General features: G+C 44.6%; 1 protein-coding gene across 1 annotated transcript in view; it reads left to right on the top strand.

The window, feature by feature from the left end:
• Positions 1-5,969: 5,969 nt before the first annotated feature.
• Positions 5,970-22,692, top strand: part of LOC141960990 (ral guanine nucleotide dissociation stimulator-like 1) — a 62,499-nt gene continuing 45,776 nt past the window's right edge. The window contains exons 1-4 of the mRNA XM_074907425.1: positions 5,970-6,091; positions 7,082-7,192; positions 14,127-14,332; positions 20,800-20,877. Of these exons, the coding sequence (XP_074763526.1) occupies positions 6,065-6,091; positions 7,082-7,192; positions 14,127-14,332; positions 20,800-20,877 (422 nt within the window). The 5' untranslated portion in view covers positions 5,970-6,064. The remainder of the gene's footprint in view (positions 6,092-7,081; positions 7,193-14,126; positions 14,333-20,799; positions 20,878-22,692) is intronic.

Genomic DNA, 22,692 nt, shown 5'->3' with positions numbered 1-22,692 from the left:
AGGGAAAACGAGAACTGTGCTAAATCAACCCAATATCTGTTTGTGCAAAAAAGAAGGCAATCTTTTGAGTGACACTTGTATATGAGAGCCACTTGATTCACAAATCAGGAAAGGTTTTTTTTCCTTAATTCAGCTGATGCAATCAAAATGACCTCTTTATATCACAATGTGCATCGGAATTTTCTGCTGTGGCAGAAAACTCTGTGGTTACAACAGTGATGATACCAAATGGAAGTGTGTGTGTGTGTGCGTAACAGGCGGGAAAATCAGTCCTTTCTTTGAAAAAGGAAGAAATCAGTGAACTCCATCTCCCTGTCCTCTCCTTTACATGAACACTTGCTTATTCCTCTGTGAAGCGTAGTAAGGTAAAGAAGCACGGTCCCACTGTTTACAAACGGAACGATCTCAACAGCATAGGCAACTTTCCCTTTGTTAATATGGCTTTGATTTGACTGAGTTACAAGCCTTAGAAAACCACGTACTCAGCATGCACTTCAGGGTTTTGTTTCTTCCTTCAAAGCTTGTGAAGGGGGCAGCCAAGAGGATTTGCTGCAAACACCTGAGTAGCTATAGAGCACGAAACTAGAGAAAGATACTGCTTTGAAGCAGCAGGGACACATGTGGCTGGAAAAAGAACAGAGGAGCTGGTAAAGCGCTTAAGGCCTAAGAAAAGTTTCTGGGTGTTTTGCGATATGTGCGACTGAGACTCCAGTTCCTAGGACCCGCTGTCTCTGCTCCTCCAGGTTGTTTCCAAAGAACCAAGAGAGGTTTCTGCAGACTGAGTAGGGGGCGGGTATGAGAGCAGACCCTGAGGTACGCTGGCACTACTTACCCTCCTCTTGAGTGAAAAGGCTCAGGGGACAGGGAGTAAAACACGCTGTTGTTTCTCCATATGACGTTGCAGGCGGTGCAGTTTACCAGTGATGTGACCACGGTTTTGCAAGCAGCATTGCTTTGAAGTCTTAACAAACGGCAGGCCAAGGACTTGCTGTTCCTGAAGGAGATATGCCCCCTAGATCTGAGACTATACAAAAGCATGCCATCTCCTCTTGGACTGCACAGTTTGTGAAACAGTGCATGCCTATCTAACTGCAATCACATCTGAAATGAGAGGTCAAGGAAAGGCTGGATCTGCTTCCTTAACTACATAATTTTTTGAATTAGCATTGCTAATTATGCAGCCTTATGAATCAGTAATTTTTTTTTTTTTTTTGTATGGGAGCTCTGTTGCATTTCCTCTGGCATTTTACAATGAAGCTGGTTAATACTTCCGATTACTCAAAGGCACCTATTTAGTTCTAGTGTCAGCCAAGACAGATTATGATGAACTTGGTTATCTGGTTCTTTACTGAGCTGCTACTGCATTGCCACATCTTTCAACGCTGTTCAGAGCGAGCGGGGAACACGTTTTTTCCTTTTTTGCACAGGAATAAGGATCGCAAAGGTTGCAGACAGTGGAAGATCAGACATACAGTGTATAATGTAACATTGCTTGTGCTTTGATTAGTTAGTGGTTTGAAATTCATATTTAATTTTTGATCCCAACAATTTTTCTTACTGGCTGACATGTACTGACAGGGCACCCGTTCATCTAAAGAATATAAATCTCCAAGTTAATTTATTTCCAAAAGAGGAACATGGAGGACCTGCCTCCCCTCTGTTACCCTCCACATCAGCACGCAGCACGTAAACGTATTGCCCCTGTGCTGATGGAACAGACTGCATGAGGTAAGTGCCTGTGAGGTGCTTTGTGCTGTAAAGGACCTTTAGTCCTTTACAGAGATTGCAGCACGCTGAATGTTAAGCAGGTCTAAAGCACTCTGTGACAAACTAACTGTGCAATTGAGTGGAAAGCAGGAACTCAGGCGTGCACAATGTAAAGGAGTACTACCAGGTGGTTCTCCTACAGTAACTGTGGCAAAGAGCTCTCTGCAGCCAAGCTACAGGCCAGAGTCCACAGCCAGTAAATCACAATATCAAACCGATACGTGTTTGCATTTCTATAGTCTGCTTAAATTCTGTAGCTTTTGTGGCTCACCTGTGTGTGATTTTTTTAATAGTTTCAATCTCAAGAACTGTAGTCTGCAGCACCTGTTAGTTATCAAATTGAGGGCATATGCCATAAACAGAAAGCGGGAACTAGATGTGGTTATAAAGAAACCAGACAAATAATAATTAATGAGATAGTATGAATAGAAACAGTATTTATTTCCTTTTGTAAGCATGCCCTTCTAATGCATCATCCACTGCAGGGGGCGTCTCTTTGGACAGGCTTTATTCTATACGATAGATTCTCCTATTTTCTACAGGATGAACAGACAGCCTGTGTCGTGGAATCCTCTCTTCCAGTTAACAGGTGCACATGTACAGGTAGTGCCCTTGAGGTGGTAGCCACTGCTTCTTAAACAGAAACCCCAAAACAGAAAAAAAGAAAACTATGTAATATTGGAAAAACACTTAATGCAAAGGCAGGGTTACTAGGAAATGTCTAGCATTTCCAACATGCAAACAGGTCTAGCCCCTGGCGCGATCAAGCACCAGACAGTGGAAACTGCTTGAGCTGGTACTGCCATTGAAAGGAACATCTTGAAACCACGGCCTAACTTATGGTTTCTGTAATGCAAGGAGCGTTCTCCCTTTTTTGGAAAAAAAATAAGGAGGCAGTTGTGTGTTTTCCTTTCCTGTCTCCCACTGAGCAGCCCTTCCCAGTAAGGCTAATTTGCATGCAGCGCTCTGGTACCTGGCTTCTTTCCTTTTAGGCTGCGCGATGCCCTTCTCTCATAGAGAAGCTGTCTGCGACGATTCTTACATCGCCTGGTTACTTTGTCCTTTTCCTTTGCTCTCCCAAATATTTCCCTTATTTGGGTACCGCTGGCTTCTGTTTCCTCTTCTCCTTCCGCTGGGCCCCTAGCAGAGGCAGTAGGACTAGCTGTTCTTTATTTCCAGCTGGTTTATAGGTCTTTTGCTTTATCTGCTCATGAAAGTGTCTGCATGCCAGCTGTAGCAACAGTTGAAAACAAGGAAAAATCATCACTCTGTGACTAACTTATTTCTCTGTGGACAGTCAGCAAGTTCTCACTGGGCTTAAGTGGTCAATGATCTGCTGTTTGAGAACTTTCCAGACCACAAAGGATCTTCTTAGATAACATTTCACTGTGAGAAGCGTAAGGTTGCATTAACAAGTGGATTTGCATTTCCTTCTTGGTGCAAGGGGGAAGGAATACGTGCTCAGATGTATTTAGAGGAACAACTCTGATTCAGTAGAAAGGGCAGGCACAGACCTTGATTATGGCAGGAATGTAGCTATCGCATGTGAACATGATTGGGAAGGAACCAAATATTTAACACAAAGTTAACCACGAGTGTGGCTCATTGGTGTAGATCGAGTTTGTGATTAAAGTCTGTTAAAAGAGCAAACCAGAAGTTCCACTAAACCGAGTTGCAGACTGTTCTCATGCTTTTTCATGCTGTTCTCAGTCCTTGAAATCTTTACAGAACATCTTTTAGACTAATCAGAGCCTGCTTTGTCTTCATGTTCTCCTGTGCCTTCTGATCCTGTCTCTTGGTCTACATAAGGGGCTGAACACTACATAATGGTCTTAGAATGCAACTAAAGGGAAGTTAAGCATTACATACGCTTTTCCTCCTTTTCAGTATGAAATAATCAGTATCTGGATAGAAATCAGATTTTTAGGAGCCCAGACTGAGCACAATCCTTTCTCTCTCAAAGATCAAATAAACACATATATGTTATGTACACATACACAGACACGCATGTTTTGGTAAAAGTTAATAACAGGAGTTGGGTCCTTCTGTTAAATTTGTAGTCAGTACAGCATGTTCCATTCACTTTGAAAGGTTCTACCAGTCTGAGAGAAATTTCTTGTATTCCATGTAACAACACGGTTGTAGCGATGACATCTGAGGATATAAATATGGACGACGTCCGTTGCAAGAGGGAGTATATTTGAATTGACCTCTTTGGTTAGCTGGAAAGCAAGCAAATACTGCGGCATAAGAAAGGCACACGATGTTGGAAAACACTATCCCATCCCCTGGCAGCTGCTTTGATGAGCAAACCACCCCAACCTACACCTATCCCTCTCCCAAGTGAGACCGTTAGCAACAGAATCCAGACTTCCAAGGAACTAGAAAACTGCAAATATGAGAATTGGCAGAGGATTTGGATAAACACTTTTGCACTGAAAATCTGTTGCAAATGTGACTGCAGGGCTCTACGCAATGCAATGTCTGACGGAATTCTTGTGGGGACAAGACTCAGTCCCGTGGAGGTTTGAGCCTGCAACTCATTCTGATTCCAGGGTCTAGGCTCCAGTTCATCAAAGAATCTTAAGAATTTAGTTGCTTTGATGTGGATGGTTTAGGCTCATGCTGAAGTAAAGCTCCTGCTTACGTGCTTTTCTGAACTAGCATCCTAGGTAGGGGCTAAAGAAAGATGAAATTAATTTGTCAGACTAAGTTGCACTGTGTATTGCCCTGGCCATCTTGCAGTTTTCCTCTTGCAGCTAAACTAGGTAACGGAAACAGCTTCTAGAAGCTTACTCATGTCAACTCATTTAAGGGATAAGTAAACAAAATAACTAGATTAAGATTTCAATCAAGTAAATACTGAAAGTTTCTACGAAACACAGACTCTTTAATATTGGGTTGGGGGTTTCTGGTCAGATTATTGAAGTTTGTATCTGCCTCAGCATATTCTGGATCACTTTGGTGTTACACAAATAAACTCAATGCTCCGCCTGGCAAATCCTCTGATCACTTCAACCGTGACAACACAATGCAATCTTGGTTTCGTAGCTTAAAATAATGTTCCTTGCTTTCATGTGCTGCTTCACGTTAACAGCTGCAAGTGGTAACAGTCTCTCCGAACCAGCACTGCTCCTGAGAGACTTGCCAGTAACACTTGTGTGTAAATACGTGAATACACTGGCTGTTAGTGCTGAGGTTCAGGAGGTCTGAGCTTTCTGGTTCAGGTCTCACTGCTTTCATTGCCTTGCACAGTAATTGGTGCCTTCAGCTCCTCTCTGCTTTCCTTTGTAAGTCCAAAAATCCCGGTAACTAAAGACAGCTCAATAGGCAACTTAAGTCAGTGTTTTTAAGGTGGTCGAGATCCTTGTGTTAGCATGCTGATCTCTGCAGCTAGTGCTTGCGTAAGAGGATGGTCATGGTTCAGAGGGGCTTGTGTGTGAGCAAGGGGCTCCCACAGAAAAAAAATAAGGATATTGTGGGTTTAGTCTATGTAAAGAGCCAGCATGGTGGGGACTGCCTGCCCTGGCACGGCCTGCCTGGGGTGGGCAGGAAGAGGAGGAGGAGGAGGAGGAGGAAGGCCCTTGCTCTGCCCCTGTCTGAGCCACCTGAATTGCCCGGCGGGCGAGCGCAGAGCAGGGCCGCGACAACCTGGAGTGCCGCCGCTCGCAGCAGGGCTGGGGTTCCCTACAGCCTCTGACTTCCTTCCTTGCAAGCTTGGGGAAGTAAGCTTGTCCAGCTTGAGCTTGCCCTAAAATCCCCCTTCTGGCCGTTTGCCTTTCTAAGTGCTAGAACAGTTCCAACCCCGTCAGGAGCGGGCAGGGAGCCCCCCGGGCGGCCCGGCCCGGCCCTGCGCGCTGGGCACCTGCCCCGGCCGCCCGCGGGCACCGGGCGCTGCCGGTGCGGCTGCACCCGGGCGGCGGCGGGAAGGAGGCGCTGCCCGCCGGCCCCGTCCCCGCTGGAAGCCGAGCGGGACGCGCCGCACCTTGTCCCTCTTCCAGGGAGCTGGGGGCGGGTGAACGCCCCGCTCCGGGCGGCGGAGCCCCGGCGAGCGGCAGCCCCGCGGCCGCTCCCGGCGCGGCGCCGGGCAGGGACGACTGAATCCGCCGCAACTTGTCGGCCGGCGGTAAACAGGAAGCCCCTCGGCGGGGCCGGGGCCGGGCCGAGGCGGGGCCTGGCGCGGCCGCCCGCCCTCCCGCCTCCCGCGCCGCGGAGCCGAGGGGCCGCACGGCTCGGCCCGGCCCGGCCCGCGGCGGCGGCGGCGTGCCCCGTCGAGGCGCCCGGGAAGGCGCCGAGAATGAAATTGCTGTGGAAAGCGAAAATGGTAACCGGGCGTCCCGTCCGCCCCTTGCCCTGCCCGCGGGGTGCCGGTGCCGGCGGGGTGGCCCGGGCGCGCCGCTCCCCGCAGCCTCGCCGGAGCCGCAGCGCGCTGCCGCCTCCCTGCTCGTCGCCGCTCGGAGCGATGCTGCCTTCCCCAGGAACCGTGAGCCCGTGCCTGGGGCCGGGAGGGTGCTCCGGAGGGGGGCAGTCCCCCACCCCCGGGAGAAGCGGGGACGCGGGGGCTCTGCCTGCGCTTTTGTCCGGGTAATCAGCTGGGGAACGAGGAGTCATTGCAGCACCTGTTCGCTTCAAGTTTGGAGGACGTTGCGCTACTTCTTTTTCTGTTATCCTTGTTATTTTTTTTAACCCGCTTTCTAGTGTTTGTGAGTTTTAAAGCCTCGACTCCGTAAAGTTTTTCGTAGCTTGGAATAATAGGTTTTGAAAAGCAAACCACCGGCTCTTTGGATCCGTCCTGTCAAAAGAAATAAAAGGTTGGTGTATTTTAAACTTCGAAGCTAACAAGCATTTAAAGGCTGCCTGCCTAAGTAATTCTGCAGTTTTAAAAAGTGCAATTCCTTCCATAAATGAAAGGCCAAAGAGATTAATTGCTTTGGGAAAGGGGGGAGGGGAGGGAAGAGAAGATTGCTAATCAAACCCAAACCGTTTCCTTAGAAAAGACTTTATACAACTATTTAAAGTACGTGCTAGTCTAGGAAAAACAGTTGAATGGGAAGTCAAGGTATCTTGATACCACAGGAGAGGACAGTTTGCCAAGAGTATCTCCAGAACATATCCTCAATCTGAAAGTATCCCGTATTGCTTTGATTGTTGTATTTACTTTGTGCAGCCCATCTTCTGCCCTCAGGTCTGTGTGAAGCAGTACAGCACCTGGGGTAGAGTGCGGTTAGCAGAGGAGTGAAAATGTTCTTTTTCTCTCTCTCTTTTTGTTTTGTTTTGTTTTGTTTTTTTTCCCCCTTTCTCCTTTCCCTGGCAGAGCGCAATTCAGGATGTGGATGAAGAGGTGGAAGAGGGAGCCGTTTTCCATGTCACCCTGAAACGAGTGCAGGTTCAGCACGCTGCCAAGGAAGGAGCAAACTGGATAGGCGTAAGTAAAGCTGGCGCGGTGGCGTTTTGGAAGGCTGCTCATGGGCTTTGGAGCCTGCTCCAGGGAGCTGAATTCCACACGAATCGCTAGGATAGTAACTTTTAGCACTGACTGCTCTCACTGTTGAAAAAACCCAAAACGCTGAAGTTGACTGCCTGGGTCATCTGAAGTAACTCTCTCCTTGTGTTGACTCTTTTCTTGACATGCAGACAAGCTTTGACCAGTTGTGGCGAGGGGTCGGATGATACTTAGTGCAGGAGTAAGGATCTTAGCTTATGGCCTGAGAAGCTGAACATTTAGCAGTTGTTTCAGACTGGGCTATGGCTTGTTTCTGCTGCTAGGAACCTATCTCAGGTCTTCCAAATTAGTAGTCATAGTATTTTGACTAATGAAGATCTGTCGGAAGTTAGCGGAAACTTCCTGAGAAGTTAAGTGAATATAGGTTTGGGTCTTATTTTTGTAGTGCTTTCTCAGCTAGGTTAGAAATTACTTGTCTGCATGTCTGCAGGAATTCCAGCCCTGTACTGTTTGTCAAAGGTACATTTCAAAGCATGAAGGCTTTAGTGGTAAGTAGATTGAGCTTAAATGCACACGCACTCAATTTGGCATGCTGCCCAGTGCTTCACCTCTGTCAGGCCAAGTCCCCAGCTGATAGAAAATGTCCTCACTTCATTGGAATCAGTGCAGCTGTGGCAGTTTGAGCCAGATCTTCAGGAGCTGGCTCTAGCTTTCGTATTGTTTTGTTATGTTTCTATATTTTCTTCAGGATCAGAGGCAATGATGTAAGAACTTGGTTTGATGTAGTATCCAGATTGATGTTTTAAAGACTTTTAAAACTGCCCCGAGACTTACATCAAATCGTGTTCTTGTGAAGTTCCATGACATAAAGCAATGCAGCGGTGCTGAACCCACAGTCAAGAAAGATAAGCAAATTCTGTCCTGCATAGAGATAGTGCTTAGAAGCTCCCCTTCCTATGTTTCCAAGAAGTACATAGAGTTCCAGTCAGAACAGATAATTTCAAATCTGCTTCCTTCGAGTGTCAGATTTCCCACCTGTGCCTCCTGTTTTTCCCAGGAAAAAATAGTAGGAAGTATTTACGAGCTCCTGTAAATAGATCAGGCTAGAGAAAAAGGCATATTGGTAACTGGAATAAAAGTTTTAAGAGGAGTAGCAAGGCATTTGAATGACGTGGCTAGAAAGAGAAGGTTGTATGAGGTTCAGCTTACTCCCGAGGCTGTAAAGGCAGCCTATAGGGAGGCTGGCACCTGTGTGTTGAACCGGATGGTGCTATTGTCCATGAAGCAAAGACAGCAAAGCAGAAAAGACGGGTGAAAAATTTAGAGTTCTGTGGTGTTTGTTGGTCTTGAACTGACAGCCAGGTACCCATGAAATGAACCAAGGACAAGCTGAATCATAGCTTAGCCAGAAGCAGATAAGAACAGTAGAGCAGTGGCTGTAAAAGTAGATTAGCTGCTGAACACCTGAATTTCTGTTGCCAGGAGCAGTATGCTGACAGAGTATGAGTGGCGTCGGGAGAGGTGAACTCCAGTCAGTGGTTTTATGTAAATAGTAAACTGAAAAGTAAACAGTTAGTTGGCAGAGAAAGGAAAAAGCAGCAGGTAGAGAAGGAAGTGGAGAGATGGGGGGAATGTTTAAGAGGTGAGAGACTGAAAGAGATTTTGATTAGCTGAGGGATGGGACTGTGGAGGGCAAAAGGGGCAAGAGAAAGTGTATGATGTGGATGGGATCCACTGGACAAATGAAAGGATTAGAGGACGACGACGGGAAAGAAACTTCTGCATTTGTGAAATGATAGAAATGAGAATTGTTCAAGGGTTCCTTTGCAAGGAGGAACAAGGGCTGGAGAATTTGAGGAGCTGGGACTGCAGGTGTGGAATGAGATTGAATTGAAATACTGAAACTGCTTGACTGTGGAGGGGACACAGTTGAAGATAGGAGGGATGGAAAAAAGGCCTTTCTCTTGAAGATGCTTGGCCTGGTGGTTGTGTTTGTGCCGTATGCCAGTGGATGCATACACTGAAGATGAACCACAGCTAGGGGCTAGCAGAATGGGCCTTACGTTAGTGGAAAGAGAAAAGAAGGAATGGGGTAAGACAGTAAGGCAGGAAGAAAATGATTGACCATGTAAATAGCAAAGAGGCAAGTGAGGGGGTAGTTTAAGGCTACCTGGTTAGAGGAATGTTCTCAGCAACTGGCCAGAATTGTACCAAGGCAGTAGATACTAGTGCCGGCCAGTTCTTTCATCCAGTATGAGGTGATGCTGTGTCAGTGCGATTTGCCTTAAGTTCTGTAGAAAGGTAAGTAGAGTAGGTCTGTGAGATGCTTAGCTTTACAGTGGCACACTTGGAAACTGTGGAATGTGTTTGGTGAAGTCAAGTAAGGTAGGAAGTTCAGATAGTTGAATGTATGAGCTTGGAAGTTGGAGAGACCAAACTGCAAACACTACCTTGACTTCTAGTTTGAATAAGGGAAAAAACCTTTCAGACCAGGGTGCATGAATAATGATCTAAGAAAGATTTTATTTTTTTTTTTTAGGAGTTAGACTTTGAGAAATAGAGAAAAGCTCTTGTCAGCAGAGAAAGCTGTATCTAAGAGTTAAACTAAGAGTTGGTGAAGTCAAGCCTCACAAAGGAAGTGAACACAAACAGATCAAGTTTTGTCAGCCATATGAGAACAACAAAAGAATAAGTCTGCTTCCTAGAGAGAATGAGATAGGAATTAAAATTAATCTATATATAACCCAAAAAACCAAATGAATTTTTACCTGTTTTCTATAAGGATGACAAAGGTCAACCTAGAGGTTGATGGTAATGATGGCGCGTGGGGCTTTTTCATGTCTTCAAGCTTTGTCTCCGAGAGCTTAATGTGCCCATGCTGGGCATCTGGTAGTGTCCAGCCCCAAACTACCAAGGAACGGGTGTAAGAAATGATAGTCAAGCAGCAAGAAGTTTTAATTCATCGATCAAGTCAGAAATGCTGTTGTATGGCTGGAGAACAGCAGCGGTGCCTGTATTTGGCGTGGGGAAGGTGTGATTTAGGTGGGTAGGAGACAGTGATCTCATGAAGATAACTGCTCTGATTTAAAAAAGCTGTGGGCTTAAACTGTTTGAAAATCTGCTCATCTTGAATCTTGAAATCACTGAAAAAAATTAGGGATGATAAAATATTTTTAAGTACCTGTTGAAGAGGAGCTGCTGCTGCAGCTTTAATATGTGAAATAATATAAGCACGAACAATCCCTACAAGTCTCTTAAAATGATTTCTAGCAGTTTAATGTTTTGCTGACAAACTCAGTTTTAGATTTTCAGGGTTTGGTGTTGGTTTTTTGGTTTGCTTTGGTTTTTGGTGTGGGGTTTGTTTTTATTTTTTTTTTAACTTTCTCCCAGTATGATATCTTGGGGAAGTTGCAGTGTTGCAATTAGCAGAGAAATTTGTGCGCGTATCGTACTTGGGAGCAGATTCAGCCCTTGTTTGGTACACATTCACCTTAGTGAATGAGACGCCTTTACACACGCTGAGTAGAATATGGCCGTAAATCAGTACATCATGGTTTGGACAATCTGCTGGATAGAAAATTAATAGTTAAATACGGTGGTGCAGGCGTTCTTCCCTGTTTGAAAGTGGTTGCATTGTATAAGTGGTTATTGTCAAAAGTCTATTTTAATTGTACGATGAAAAGTCAGCAAGAAAATGTAGTGTTTTTTTTTCTCCTGAGCAAGTTTTGCTTCGGGAAAATTTGAATGGAGGCGGGCGATGTATAGCACCAATAACAAACAGTATTCTTATAGTGTTTCTGTAATGGTGATGCCATATATAATTCTATATGTACCTTTAAGTCAGGTGTATAACAGATTATACACCTTTATATCAGCCATGAGATCCACGGAACAAAGTTTTTCAAGTTATTCTGGTGTAATTTCACTCATTCCCTGTGGGGTTGCGTTTGGGGTAACAGTGGGGTTTGGTGCAGTAGTACTGTGTGTTGCCTTGTCTATTTATAAGAGGTATGAATGGGTTCATGACACAAGCCCAAGTTGCCAGTCTGTTTGAGCAGATGTAAACCCACAGTGCTTCCAGAAATTCTTACAGCTTGCACCCAAGATTGTGTTCCCTGCATCAGCCTGTGTGTTTCTGCAGCCGTGGGGTGAACTTGTGCGGGTTAAACCTGAGCCTACGAGGTGAAATAAAGGGCTCTGTTTTGGCTGGACCACTTTCCCAGCCCACTTGGCTGCAGCAGGTGGACAGAAAAGGGCCTCTGGGAATGGCTTCTTTCAGTGTCTTAAACTCAGGGTGGAATGGTGCCATTTTGCAGTTGAGATGTGGCTGCAAGTCTCCTAGGGCCTCTGCTTACCTACTGCATCTATACTCTTTACGGGCTGTTGACAGGTCTTTGTGTCTTGATGGTGCAAGATGATCCTGGCTCTTCCAGGCCTTCCTACAGACACAGAGGCACTTTTCTGCCAAAAATCTGTGCCTGGGCCCACTTCTTGTTAGAAAGCCCAGAACACTGTGGGATACTGCTGTTATTCCTGATTTTTCTTTTCCTGTCTGGTCTGTTTGTTTGGTTTTGGTTTTGGGGTTTTGTTTTTGTTTTTTAATACAGGAGGTTGTATTTTAATGTAGCAGTAAGAGTTTGTTGGACCTTGTTTAAGCTGGGAAATGAGATGTCCTCGTGCCAGAGTAGCAGGGCTTTAGACTAATATTAAAGACCTCTATCTTGTTTTAAACAAAAAAGGGTGTCTATTGTAAATAATTCAAAAGCAATGGAAGGTCGTGATGTAAATATGAAGTGGATGGGTGATCCGTTCCTAATTATTTTATGAATAGGTTAACTTTTTTCTTTGTGCTTTTGTCAATATACCAAGCCAGAGTTGGTAGTGACTCTAAGTCATTAAGATGCCGTCTTCATGTCCTCAGTCTAGTCCCAAGGTGTTGTGTTAATGTTGGAATATCGTTAGCCTTGTTGTTTCTAACTCATACCTTAGCAGGCAGTTTCTGGAGCAAAACGTCTGGTCAAACTGTCCATGAACTTCATATTCAGTCCTGGTGGTGGTTGGTCGGGATGAATTTGAGACACATCAAGGAACCATGGAGAAACTCAGAATATGGATTGTCTTGTTACTTAGGGGAGCCTCTCAGTCTGTACAAATAACCGACTCGATATTCCAAACTCAGAAGAGCTGTTAAATTATAAACCGTTACTGTAAGGCTGTGAAATGTGACCTAATGATATGCTGTTACTGCGTGATCTCATGATACAGCAGAAGCTCTTACTAGGAGGGGAGGCTGTGATTCCGAAGAGAACCATCACAGCAGTCCCAGCTGAAGACATGCTGTGGGTGAGTATGTAAGGAGGAAATCTGCAGCGGAATAATGCTGCGATGAAAATGGTTGAACTCCTTAGTTTTTATCCTGAGGTTGCAGGAGAGTTGATGATGCAAAGACTAAGTACTAGAGTGTTGTGTGTTCATGTCCAGTGCAAGTTTGTTTCCTGTAGTATTCTTCTACTGATATATCTAATCTAACCTAAGAAGATTTAAGATTCCCTCCCCCCCCCCCTTGAAATATTTCATGACGGCTTGATTTCTCCTTTGCATAATGCCATTAATCCTAGCTAGGATTTGACTTTGTAAAGTCAGTGGAAGTGAATAAAAGTAACTACTTCAAAAAGGTATTTCATTCGTTCAGATGATCTTCCAATAGTTTATTTACATAAATCATAGTGATGTCTGGGGATTTTTGACAGGATTTTTCATTTCACTCATGGTTGCGGACACTCGAATGGGCTCAAGCCATTTCTTTCTCTCAAGGAAAATTACTTTTTTGTTACTGGAGTTCCATTAGTGCTGGTGATATGTGATTATGCACGTCATGTAACTGTGACTGAGGTAAAAGAGCAGGTGTGTCACGGCATGTTTTCCTCAAGCTGAGGATGCAGTCCATCAGTCAGTTTGGTCCCCATTAAACAGCAGCAACAGAAAGAGAACTGTACACCTCCCCATGCTGCCTCTGTAGTTCGGCCTTTCTTAGGTTAGTGATCTGAACATTCCTTCCCAGAGACAGTCAACTCAAGAGGTAGAGGGAAATCTTCTGTTTGATTGCTCTTGTTGATGTATTTGATTTATAATCTCATTTTAAAGTTTTTATCCCACATACTTAACAAATCAGTATTTAAAGTAGTCACAAAAATAATTTTCTGAACCGTCCTCTAAATAATGGCAGAATTGAAGGGAATGTTTCTAGTTATTTCAGACTTAAACCAGTCTGTAAGCATGACAACCAAATGCTGTCTAAGCCCCTCCCCCCAACACCAAACCCCAAATTTGTTGACAAATCTTGTGCCAAATGAAAACTGTAAGAGAAGATGGAAATGTTCTAATGGTAAGTTTGCAAGATGACGTTGGCACCCTCCTTGCAAAAGTATCATGAAATGTTTCACATCCAGATGTGTTCATGACCTTGGGTTCTGTGTGGCAACCCAAAGTTGGTATTTTCAGAAAGGGAATCACAAGTGCTGATGCCAAAGTTGTGGTCAGTTTTCGTGTTTATTCAGAAGTTAATGGGGCACTGAGTTACCACTATTGTTCCTCCCAGTAATAATATTATTTGTGGTGTGATGGATTTTCTTTTAGATGATAATATCTGATGGGATCATAAGCTAACTTAATAGCAGTTGGACTGTAAAAGATTGTGTGGAGCGTAGAAGTTATCTTCAAGATAAACTTACTGAAAACCTCTGCTATTCGATACGGCATTTGGTGTTCATTTAGCCAAAAGTGACAAAATCACGTAGTAACTAAAGATGGAGTATTGAGGTGAAAGATGGAATTTAATCTTTGTTTCATTGTGAAAGCTGTGTCCGGGATCTGGCTTCTGTCTGATTTTTGTGATTGTTTTGTTTCAACTTTGTAGGCTGGAGGGGACGAGTTCCCTCCAGAACATACTGTCAGCCAGTATGAAACCTGCAAAATCCGGACAATAAAAGCTGGGACTCTGGACAGACTTGTGAAGAATCTTCTGACAGCTTTTGGAGACCGGGATTTCACCTACACCAGTATATTTCTGTCTACATACCGTGCCTTTGCTTCTGCTAAGGAAGTACTGGAAATTCTTGAGAGGTAAGAGCCAGTATACAGTGGGAACTGAGCCATCATTTACATGATAGGGGGATGTGCTCAGCAATTTCTCCCATTACTTTTAGAGGACATGGACGTAATAACCCAATGGAAAGATGTCAAGAGTCCTGCAAAATTCAGAATTTCAGCATAAAGATAAAATGTGTAAATGCATGCTGCCCACATCCCAGCTGTCATTAAAGCGTAGTCATCAGGCAGCAAAAGTGTGCCGTGTCTGACTGCTAAGGATCCAAACTAGGACCAACGCAAGAAAATTAGTACAGCTTCCCTCTACCCACCCCTCAAAAAAAAAAAAAGAATGCATGGGCTGCAAAGTCATACCTAGAATAGATTAGTATGTTTTTCTGGATACTGATATTTTTGGACCTACACTCTCCTGTTTGGGAGCTGCTGATTTGAGACAGGGATTGTACAAACATAAGAAAGAATTCACTGTCCCCTTCTAGTACTTCACGTGAACATGCAGTCATAAGTATTTGCAGACAGCAGAAGAACTGGATGATATTCTAGGAATAGCTTAGGGTAAGACTGTTAAATCACATCTGCTGTATCTGTATAAATGCTTAGAACCCACAAGATTAGTTTTCTCACACTGAATTCTAATTGGGACATGATTAGATCGGAGGTGATCTTATTTTGGGAGGAGAATATTTACTGCATTTTCCCAGTCAAGTTTGTGTAGATTATATTTACTTTAAAGAGGAGCTGACTTGCCAAGTGACAGTGTGTCGTGAGAGTGTCTTGCTTCCTAAGCCTGTAAATTGCCAGAGAGGCACAGATTTATCAGAGGAGCCAATAGCTGTGTGCATATAGATTGTCCCTTTTAGCCAGTAATATTTTGTGTATGATTTATTTTACTGACTTTTATAAAAGACACATTTTTAACAGAAAAAGTTGGAATAAATAAATAGTGAGTTGAATTGAATGGAATTTTTCTTTGAATTGCAAACGCTATCTGTACAGACCTGGGATTCTTGCGTGTGAAGCCTTAGACTGATACTTCCACCTCTTCTTTTTGTCCTTTGAAACATTTTGGATGACTTTGTTAAGAGTTCTGACATGAACCTCCTGGACACAAACTGGCAGCCCGCTAGGTGTTCTCTACCTGATGTTACGAGGATGTTGTAGCACAAGCACTTAAAGATGCACTTACTCTCCTCTGACTGTTCAGATTAATTTCAGGTGCCTGACACCCTTAGTTGGGCACAGAATGCGTAAAATCAGCTTGCCTTATTCTGGACTGTGCGTAATTGTCCGCTTTCATTCATGAAAGCTGGCTGTAAGGAACCATGAACTCCGTTATGGAGCTGTATGTCTGAAACAGGGGGCACTGCCGTTGAGACTGAAGGGCATAATCCTGCCTTCGAGGCACATGCGCTGCCTGTGTAGGTGAGAGATTTTGCTTTGCACTTTTGGAGTCGTGCCCATGGTTTCCTCTTTCCCAGTGGTAATTTTCAGAGTGCCGTGGGCCCTTCCCACTCGTGACAAGTGTGTCAGTAGTTTTGGCACAAGTGGGCACTTGTCACCTCGAGAACTTTGTGGGAAATCCCTCTTGGAGTAGGAAGAAATGGCAACTACTAGAGAAAGAGAAGCTGCGTTGGAGAAAGTGGTTGTGTTGCAGCCTCATTGCGCCCTGGAATATTGCTCTGGGCAAGGATGGAGTGCAAACAGGCAGAAAGGGTCTTGGAGCTGTGAGCAAGGAAAATGTTTTGGTTGATTCCTCCTGTGTGCAGGCTGCTTCATGTAAGTGAACTGTCTGTCTCTTGAGGACTTGTTTCCTCCTAAGTGAAATAATCTTCAAGCTCCTTAGTTTTGCCCAAGTGTTAGATTCCATATTTGTAGTTTGAGCTTTTTAGTTGTTGATGAGACTTGTGTATGAATTATGCTATTTAGGATTTTGCTTTTATTCAGTAGGAGTTCCTCTAAACACCCGTCTCATTTTTTCAGGTGCGGAAACCCAGAGCCCTCAAGCTGTGAAGAGGATGTAAGCCAGGATTCCTCTGAATCCAAACCAGTCCTGGGGACGTAAGTGTGTTTCTTCACTGTTATTTTGCACAGGAAGCCCCAGTCAGGATTCGGTACTGGGGGAGGCTGTGGGCAGCATAGATGTTGCTTCCTTTGAAATTTCAGAGCACTGTTGGCTTGCTTAAAGAGGCTTGTGTAAAGGCCACATATCACCGGTCTGGTAAGATATCCAGCCCTATAACGCAGAGATCTTTCTGTCAGGGAAATTGTCTCAGAATTCAACATGAGACGAACACATCTAGGCCAAGAGTTAGTTGATTCAACAAAGGAGGAGTGTTTGTTTCCCATGCACTTTTTTGGTGGTAAATGGTTATGGCTCGTGACTGATTTCATTGTGCATGACAGCAGTGTCTGCAGACCGAAGCTGGGGTTGTTTCAGGCAGCGTGTGTATGCGTGTTTCTTTGCCACTAGTGCCCCTGTGATCTACAGTGTTGCTTTTAGAGTGAGATTTAGATTCTGAAGTCATCTGAATTTGCAAGTAAAAGAGCAAAGCTGTTTTGAAGTGCAGTTAAAGGGGTGAAAAAGGGGTTTTCTTATCCTCCTAGCACCATATGAACGTGGATTTTATCTGTAGATGTCGGGTGTAAAAATGTGCCTTAGGTCTTCAGCATTTGTTCTTTGACAGCGGTGTGATCTGTGGTTTGCATGCATTGTGGCGGTGAAGAGTAGCTGCAACGTTATATTTGATTACAGTATGAAGATGCTCTATTCTTGTCAGCGTTACTGAGGATTGTTTTTCTATGAATGTCTCAGCTTCCACCAGTTAAGAAGACCTTAGTTTTTTTTATCAGTGCACTGACTTCTCAAGGCGTCACTGAAGAAGAAGCCTTTAGCTTCCTTTTGTTTTGAGGTGGAAGAAAAATGTGGAACTCTTCTGTCATGTCCACATGTCACACAGTCCGATCAAGACTGAGAAATACGCTGCACTGTTTTAATTCCTGAGATTCAGGCAGACTGTCGATTCAATTCTGTTCTACAATACCGAGCGTGGTCTTCCCACTGCTTACCTCCCTGCTTTTCTGATGGCTTGTGTGTTGGGATTAGGGGGGTTTTGAGTCTGGCTTAAAAGGGTTCAAGCATCCCCAGTCCAGAACTGTGCCGTTAACATACTGAACACCTTCCTGTCCTCCGTTGTCTGAATGGATTGGTTGGACAGTGAGGTCGCTTTGCCTTCCGTCACTCACGCAGCAACTGTTTTGCTTAAGCACCAGAGATAAATTGGTAAAAGCTCCTTGGCTGTGAGCATTTCAGTAGCTGTCTCTGACAAGAAGAGATGTAGAGCTTAATTAATGTCTGTAAATGACACAGGACTCTCTGAGGCTTTAGTTAGAAACACATGTTATCGCTTGTTAGGTTTGGTTTTTTTTAGCACTTAGCAAGGACAGCAAGCTAGAAGCTCTACTGATTTGGGCTGTTCCTCTTGCCCCATGAGACTCAACGTGGGAGCTCAATTCTCTGATTTTTTTTCCTGGCTGCTGTGACAGAGAGCTATCAGTATTTTCCTCCCCTTTGCCATGAGAAGTCATCAAAGAACAGCTGGTAGTTAAAAATTCATCACAAGCACCAAGAAGGCAGTGTTCTGTAATGGGTAGAGGCAGTAGTAGGCAGCCAGCAGGTTCCCACACTGCCATGCAAAATGAGCTCCAGGGTCTCTTCCAGCTTTGGGCAACCCATTTGACTTTCCCCTTTCCCAGTCAGTCCAGGCACAGAATATGAGCTACAGCAGTACCCTTCCTGCAGAATAGATGAAGCATTTGTACTGGGGATGAGGAGAATAATTTCACCAGTGTAAATCAGGTTGGGATTAGTCCCCCAACTGCCGTGTCATGGACCCAAAGGAGCTTGGTTATGAGATGGAGAACACTCAGTGTGTTTATGTATCTCAGAATAGACCTGCAAGTCCCGTGCCAGGGCTTGAGTGCGCTTGTGGCACAGCCTCGTTTGAGAGCCTTGTGGGAGCTCATTGTCTACATGTGAAATCTGTGTTCATATTTGAACTCCTCTCGTGATCTCGTAACTTGAGGAAGGAGAGGTCCTCCTGGTATGCTTGTCCATTTTGCAGCTATTAACAGGATAGACCTGAGCCACTATATCTGTCTTTTTGAGGATTTGAACTTTAAAAGCCAAGTGCCTGGTTGTCAGGAGCACAGAGTACAGATGTTCTTTGAGCTGACACATCAGTGTGTCTGGCTGGATGCTTGTGGTCAGAGGTTTTTACTGAGAGCATGGCCCTTCATGGAATATCAGTGGGAGTGTGGGATACCGTTATTGCACGAGGGTTTTGTGAAGTGGGGTTATTGGAACAGGTATCAGGGAAGGTTTCTGTAGATGTGAAAAATACGGCCATTGGAGGGCTAAGCTCTCACAGCTAACTACAGAGCGCGGCCCTAAGCGTTTGGTGAAGTGGATAGGACCTGCTGCAAACCAGGGCTGTTGTCACTTGGTCATCTCAGCTGTTTTTCTGATGGCAGTGGAGCTCATGAGATCGGCTTCTCTAGAAGACGGTTTCTTCTTTCCTGAACATCTTCCCCCGCTTTCCCTGACAGCAATACCTGTAAGTCACCACCCCTCGTGCCCGCAGCAGCACTTATGACTCCATGATGTACAGAATCAGTTGTTCTGGCCTATAGTAATCAGAACAGAGGAGTAGCGTAAGAACTCCTAGCTTTTGATTTTGGCTCTCCCGCTTAGGTAGGTAAGGAACAAGGCACGGATAAGCCATCTGTGCTTTTCTTTTGTGTCAGGAAAGGGGTATGATCCTACTTGCTTTGTAGGGACGTTATGTGGCTCAATTAATAGCGATGTTGAAATGCCTAAGTGCCAGTCCTGCTGTGATTGTGATAATAGCTGTGGTTGCTCAAGTGCAGTAACTTTGCAGCCAGGTAAGAAGTCAGACGAGGAAAGAGCAGCCACGCTGGGGAGCAGACCGTACAGTTAGATTTACTACCGTGAGCTTTACCTCTCAGTCTGTACTAATTCTGACATAGAGCACGGGGAGCAATACAAATTGACAGTGCACGTATCCAAGAATGTAAAACTGTTGAGGAATTCATTCTTCTGAACGGGTAATTCTTCCTATACCCTCAGTTTTGGATTCTATGTTTCGGGCACAGGTATCTTTGAAGAATAAAATACGAAAGGACAGCAAGTTTGTGGGGGTGCTAGTAACTTTAAAGAGGAGCTGACTTGCCAAGTGACAGTGTGTCGTGAGAGTGTCTTGCTTCCTAGGCCTGTAAATTGCCAAAGAGGCACAGATTTATCAGAGGAGCCAACAGCTGTGTGCGTATAGATTGTCCCTTTTAGCCAGTAATATTTTGTGTATGATTTATTTTACTGACTTTTATAAAAGACACGTTTTTAACAGAAAAAGTTGGAATAAATAAATAGTGAGTTGAATTGAATGGAATTTTTCTTTGAATTGCAAACGCTATCTGTACAGACCTGGGATTCTTGCGTGTGAAGCCTTAGACTGATACTTCCACCTCTTCTTTTTGTCCTTTGAAACATTTTGGATGACTTTGTTAAGAGTTCTGACATGAACCTCCTGGACACAAACTGGCAGCCCGCTAGGTGTTCTCTATCTGATGTTACGAGGATGTTGTAGCACAAGCACTTAAAGATGCACTTACTCTCCTCTGACTGTTCAGATTAATTTCAGGTGCCTGACACCCTTAGTTGGGCACAGAATGCGTAAAATCAGCTTGCCTTATTCTGGACTGTGCGTAATTGTCCGCTTTCATTCATGAAAGCTGGCTGTAAGGAACCATGAACTCCGTTATGGAGCTGTATGTCTGAAACAGGGGGCACTGCCGTTGAGAATGAAGGGCATAATCCTGCCTTCGAGGCACATGCGCTGCCTGTGTAGGTGAGAGATTTTGCTTTGCACTTTTGGAGTCGTGCCCATGGTTTCCTCTTTCCCAGTGGTAATTTTCAGAGTGCCGTGGGCCCTTCCCACTCGTGACAAGTGTGTCAGTAGTTTTGGCACAAGTGGGCACTTGTCACCTCGAGAACTTTGTGGGAAATCCCTCTTGGAGTAGGAAGAAATGGCAACTACTAGAGAAAGAGAAGCTGCGTTGGAGAAAGTGGTTGTGTTGCAGCCTCATTGCGCCCTGGAATATTGCTCTGGGCAAGGATGGAGTGCAAACAGGCAGAAAGGGTCTTGGACCTGTGAGCAAGGAAAATGTTTTGGTTGATTCCTCCTGTGTGCAGGCTGCTTCATGTAAGTGAACTGTCTGTCTCTTGAGGACTTGTTTCCTCCTAAGTGAAATAATCTTCAAGCTCCTTAGTTTTGCCCAAGTGTTAGATTCCATATTTGTAGTTTGAGCTTTTTAGTTGTTGATGAGACTTGTATATGAATTATGCTATTTAGGATTTTGCTTTTATTCAGTAGGAGTTCCTCTAAACACCCGTCTCATTTTTTCAGGTGCGGAAACCCAGAGCCCTCAGGCTGTGAAGAAGATGTAAGCCAGGATTCCTCTGAATCCAAACCAGTCCTGGGGACGTAAGTGTGTTTCTTCACTGTTATTTTGCACAGGAAGCCCCAGTCAGGATTCGGTACTGGGGGAGGCTGTGGGCAGCATAGATGTTGCTTCCTTTGAAATTTCAGAGCACTGTTGGCTTGCTTAAAGAGGCTTGTGTAAAGGCCACATATCACCGGTCTGGTAAGATATCCAGCCCTATAACGCAGAGATCTTTCTGTCAGGGAAATTGTCTCAGAATTCAACATGAGACGAACACATCTAGGCCAAGAGTTAGTTGATTCAACAAAGGAGGAGTGTTTGTTTCCCCTGCTTTACCTCTGGTGGTAAATGGTTATGGCTTGTGACTGATTTCATTGTGCATGACAGCAGTGTCTGCAGACCGAAGCTGGGGTTGTTTCAGGCAGCGTGTGTATGCGTGTTTCTTTGCCACTAGTGCCCCTGTGATCTACAGTGTTGCTTTTAGAGTGAGATTTAGATTCTGAAGTCATCCGAATTTGCAAGTAAAAGAGCAAAGCTGTTTTGAAGTGCAGTTAAAGGGGTGAAAAAGGGGTTTTCTTATCCTCCTAGCACCATATGAACGTGGATTTTATCTGTAGATGTCGGGTGTAAAAATGTGCCTTAGGTCTTCAGCATTTGTTCTTTGACAGCGGTGTGATCTGTGGTTTGCATGCATTGTGGCGGTGAAGAGTAGCTGCAACGTTATATTTGATTACAGTATGAAGATGCTCTATTCTTGTCAGCGTTACTGAGGATTGTTTTTCTATGAATGTCTCAGCTTCCACCAGTTAAGAAGACCTTAGTTTTTTTTATCAGTGCACTGACTTCTCAAGGCGTCACTGAAGAAGAAGCCTTTAGCTTCCTTTTGTTTTGAGGTGGAAGAAAAATGTGGAACTCTTCTGTCATGTCCACATGTCACACAGTCCGATCAAGACTGAGAAATACGCTGCACTGTTTTAATTCCTGAGATTCAGGCAGACTGTCGATTCAATTCTGTTCTACAATACCGAGCGTGGTCTTCCCACTGCTTACCTCCCTGCTTTTCTGATGGCTTGTGTGTTGGGATTAGGGGGGTTTTGAGTCTGGCTTAAAAGGGTTCAAGCATCCCCAGTCCAGAAATGTGCCGTTAACATACTGAACACCTTCCTGTCCTCCGTTGTCTGAATGGATTGGTTGGACAGTGAGGTCGCTTTGCCTTCCGTCACTCACGCAGCAACTGTTTTGCTTAAGCACCAGAGATAAATTGGTAAAAGCTCCTTGGCTGTGAGCATTTCAGTAGCTGTCTCTGACAAGAAGAGATGTAGAGCTTAATTAATGTCTGTAAATGACACAGGACTCTCTGAGGCTTTAGTTAGAAACACATGTTATCGCTTGTTAGGTTTGGTTTTTTTTAGCACTTAGCAAGGACAGCAAGCTAGAAGCTCTACTGATTTGGGCTGTTCCTCTTGCCCCATGAGACTCAACGTGGGAGCTCAATTCTCTGATTTTTTTTCCTGGCTGCTGTGACAGAGAGCTATCAGTATTTTCCTCCCCTTTGCCATGAGAAGTCATCAAAGAACAGCTGGTAGTTAAAAATTCATCACAAGCACCAAGAAGGCAGTGTTCTGTAATGGGTAGAGGCAGTAGTAGGCAGCCAGCAGGTTCCCACACTGCCATGCAAAATGAGCTCCAGGGTCTCTTCCAGCTTTGGGCAACCCATTTGACTTTCCCCTTTCCCAGTCAGTCCAGGCACAGAATATGAGCTACAGCAGTACCCTTCCTGCAGAATAGATGAAGCATTTGTACTGGGGATGAGGAGAATAATTTCACCAGTGTAAATCAGGTTGGGATTAGTCCCC

The sequence above is a fragment of the Athene noctua genome, chromosome 5 (assembly GCF_965140245.1).
Source record: "Athene noctua chromosome 5, bAthNoc1.hap1.1, whole genome shotgun sequence".
Classification (NCBI taxonomy): domain Eukaryota; kingdom Metazoa; phylum Chordata; class Aves; order Strigiformes; family Strigidae; genus Athene; species Athene noctua.
The sequence above is the reverse complement of the archived record's forward strand: the minus strand, read 5'-3'. Positions and strand labels throughout refer to the sequence as shown.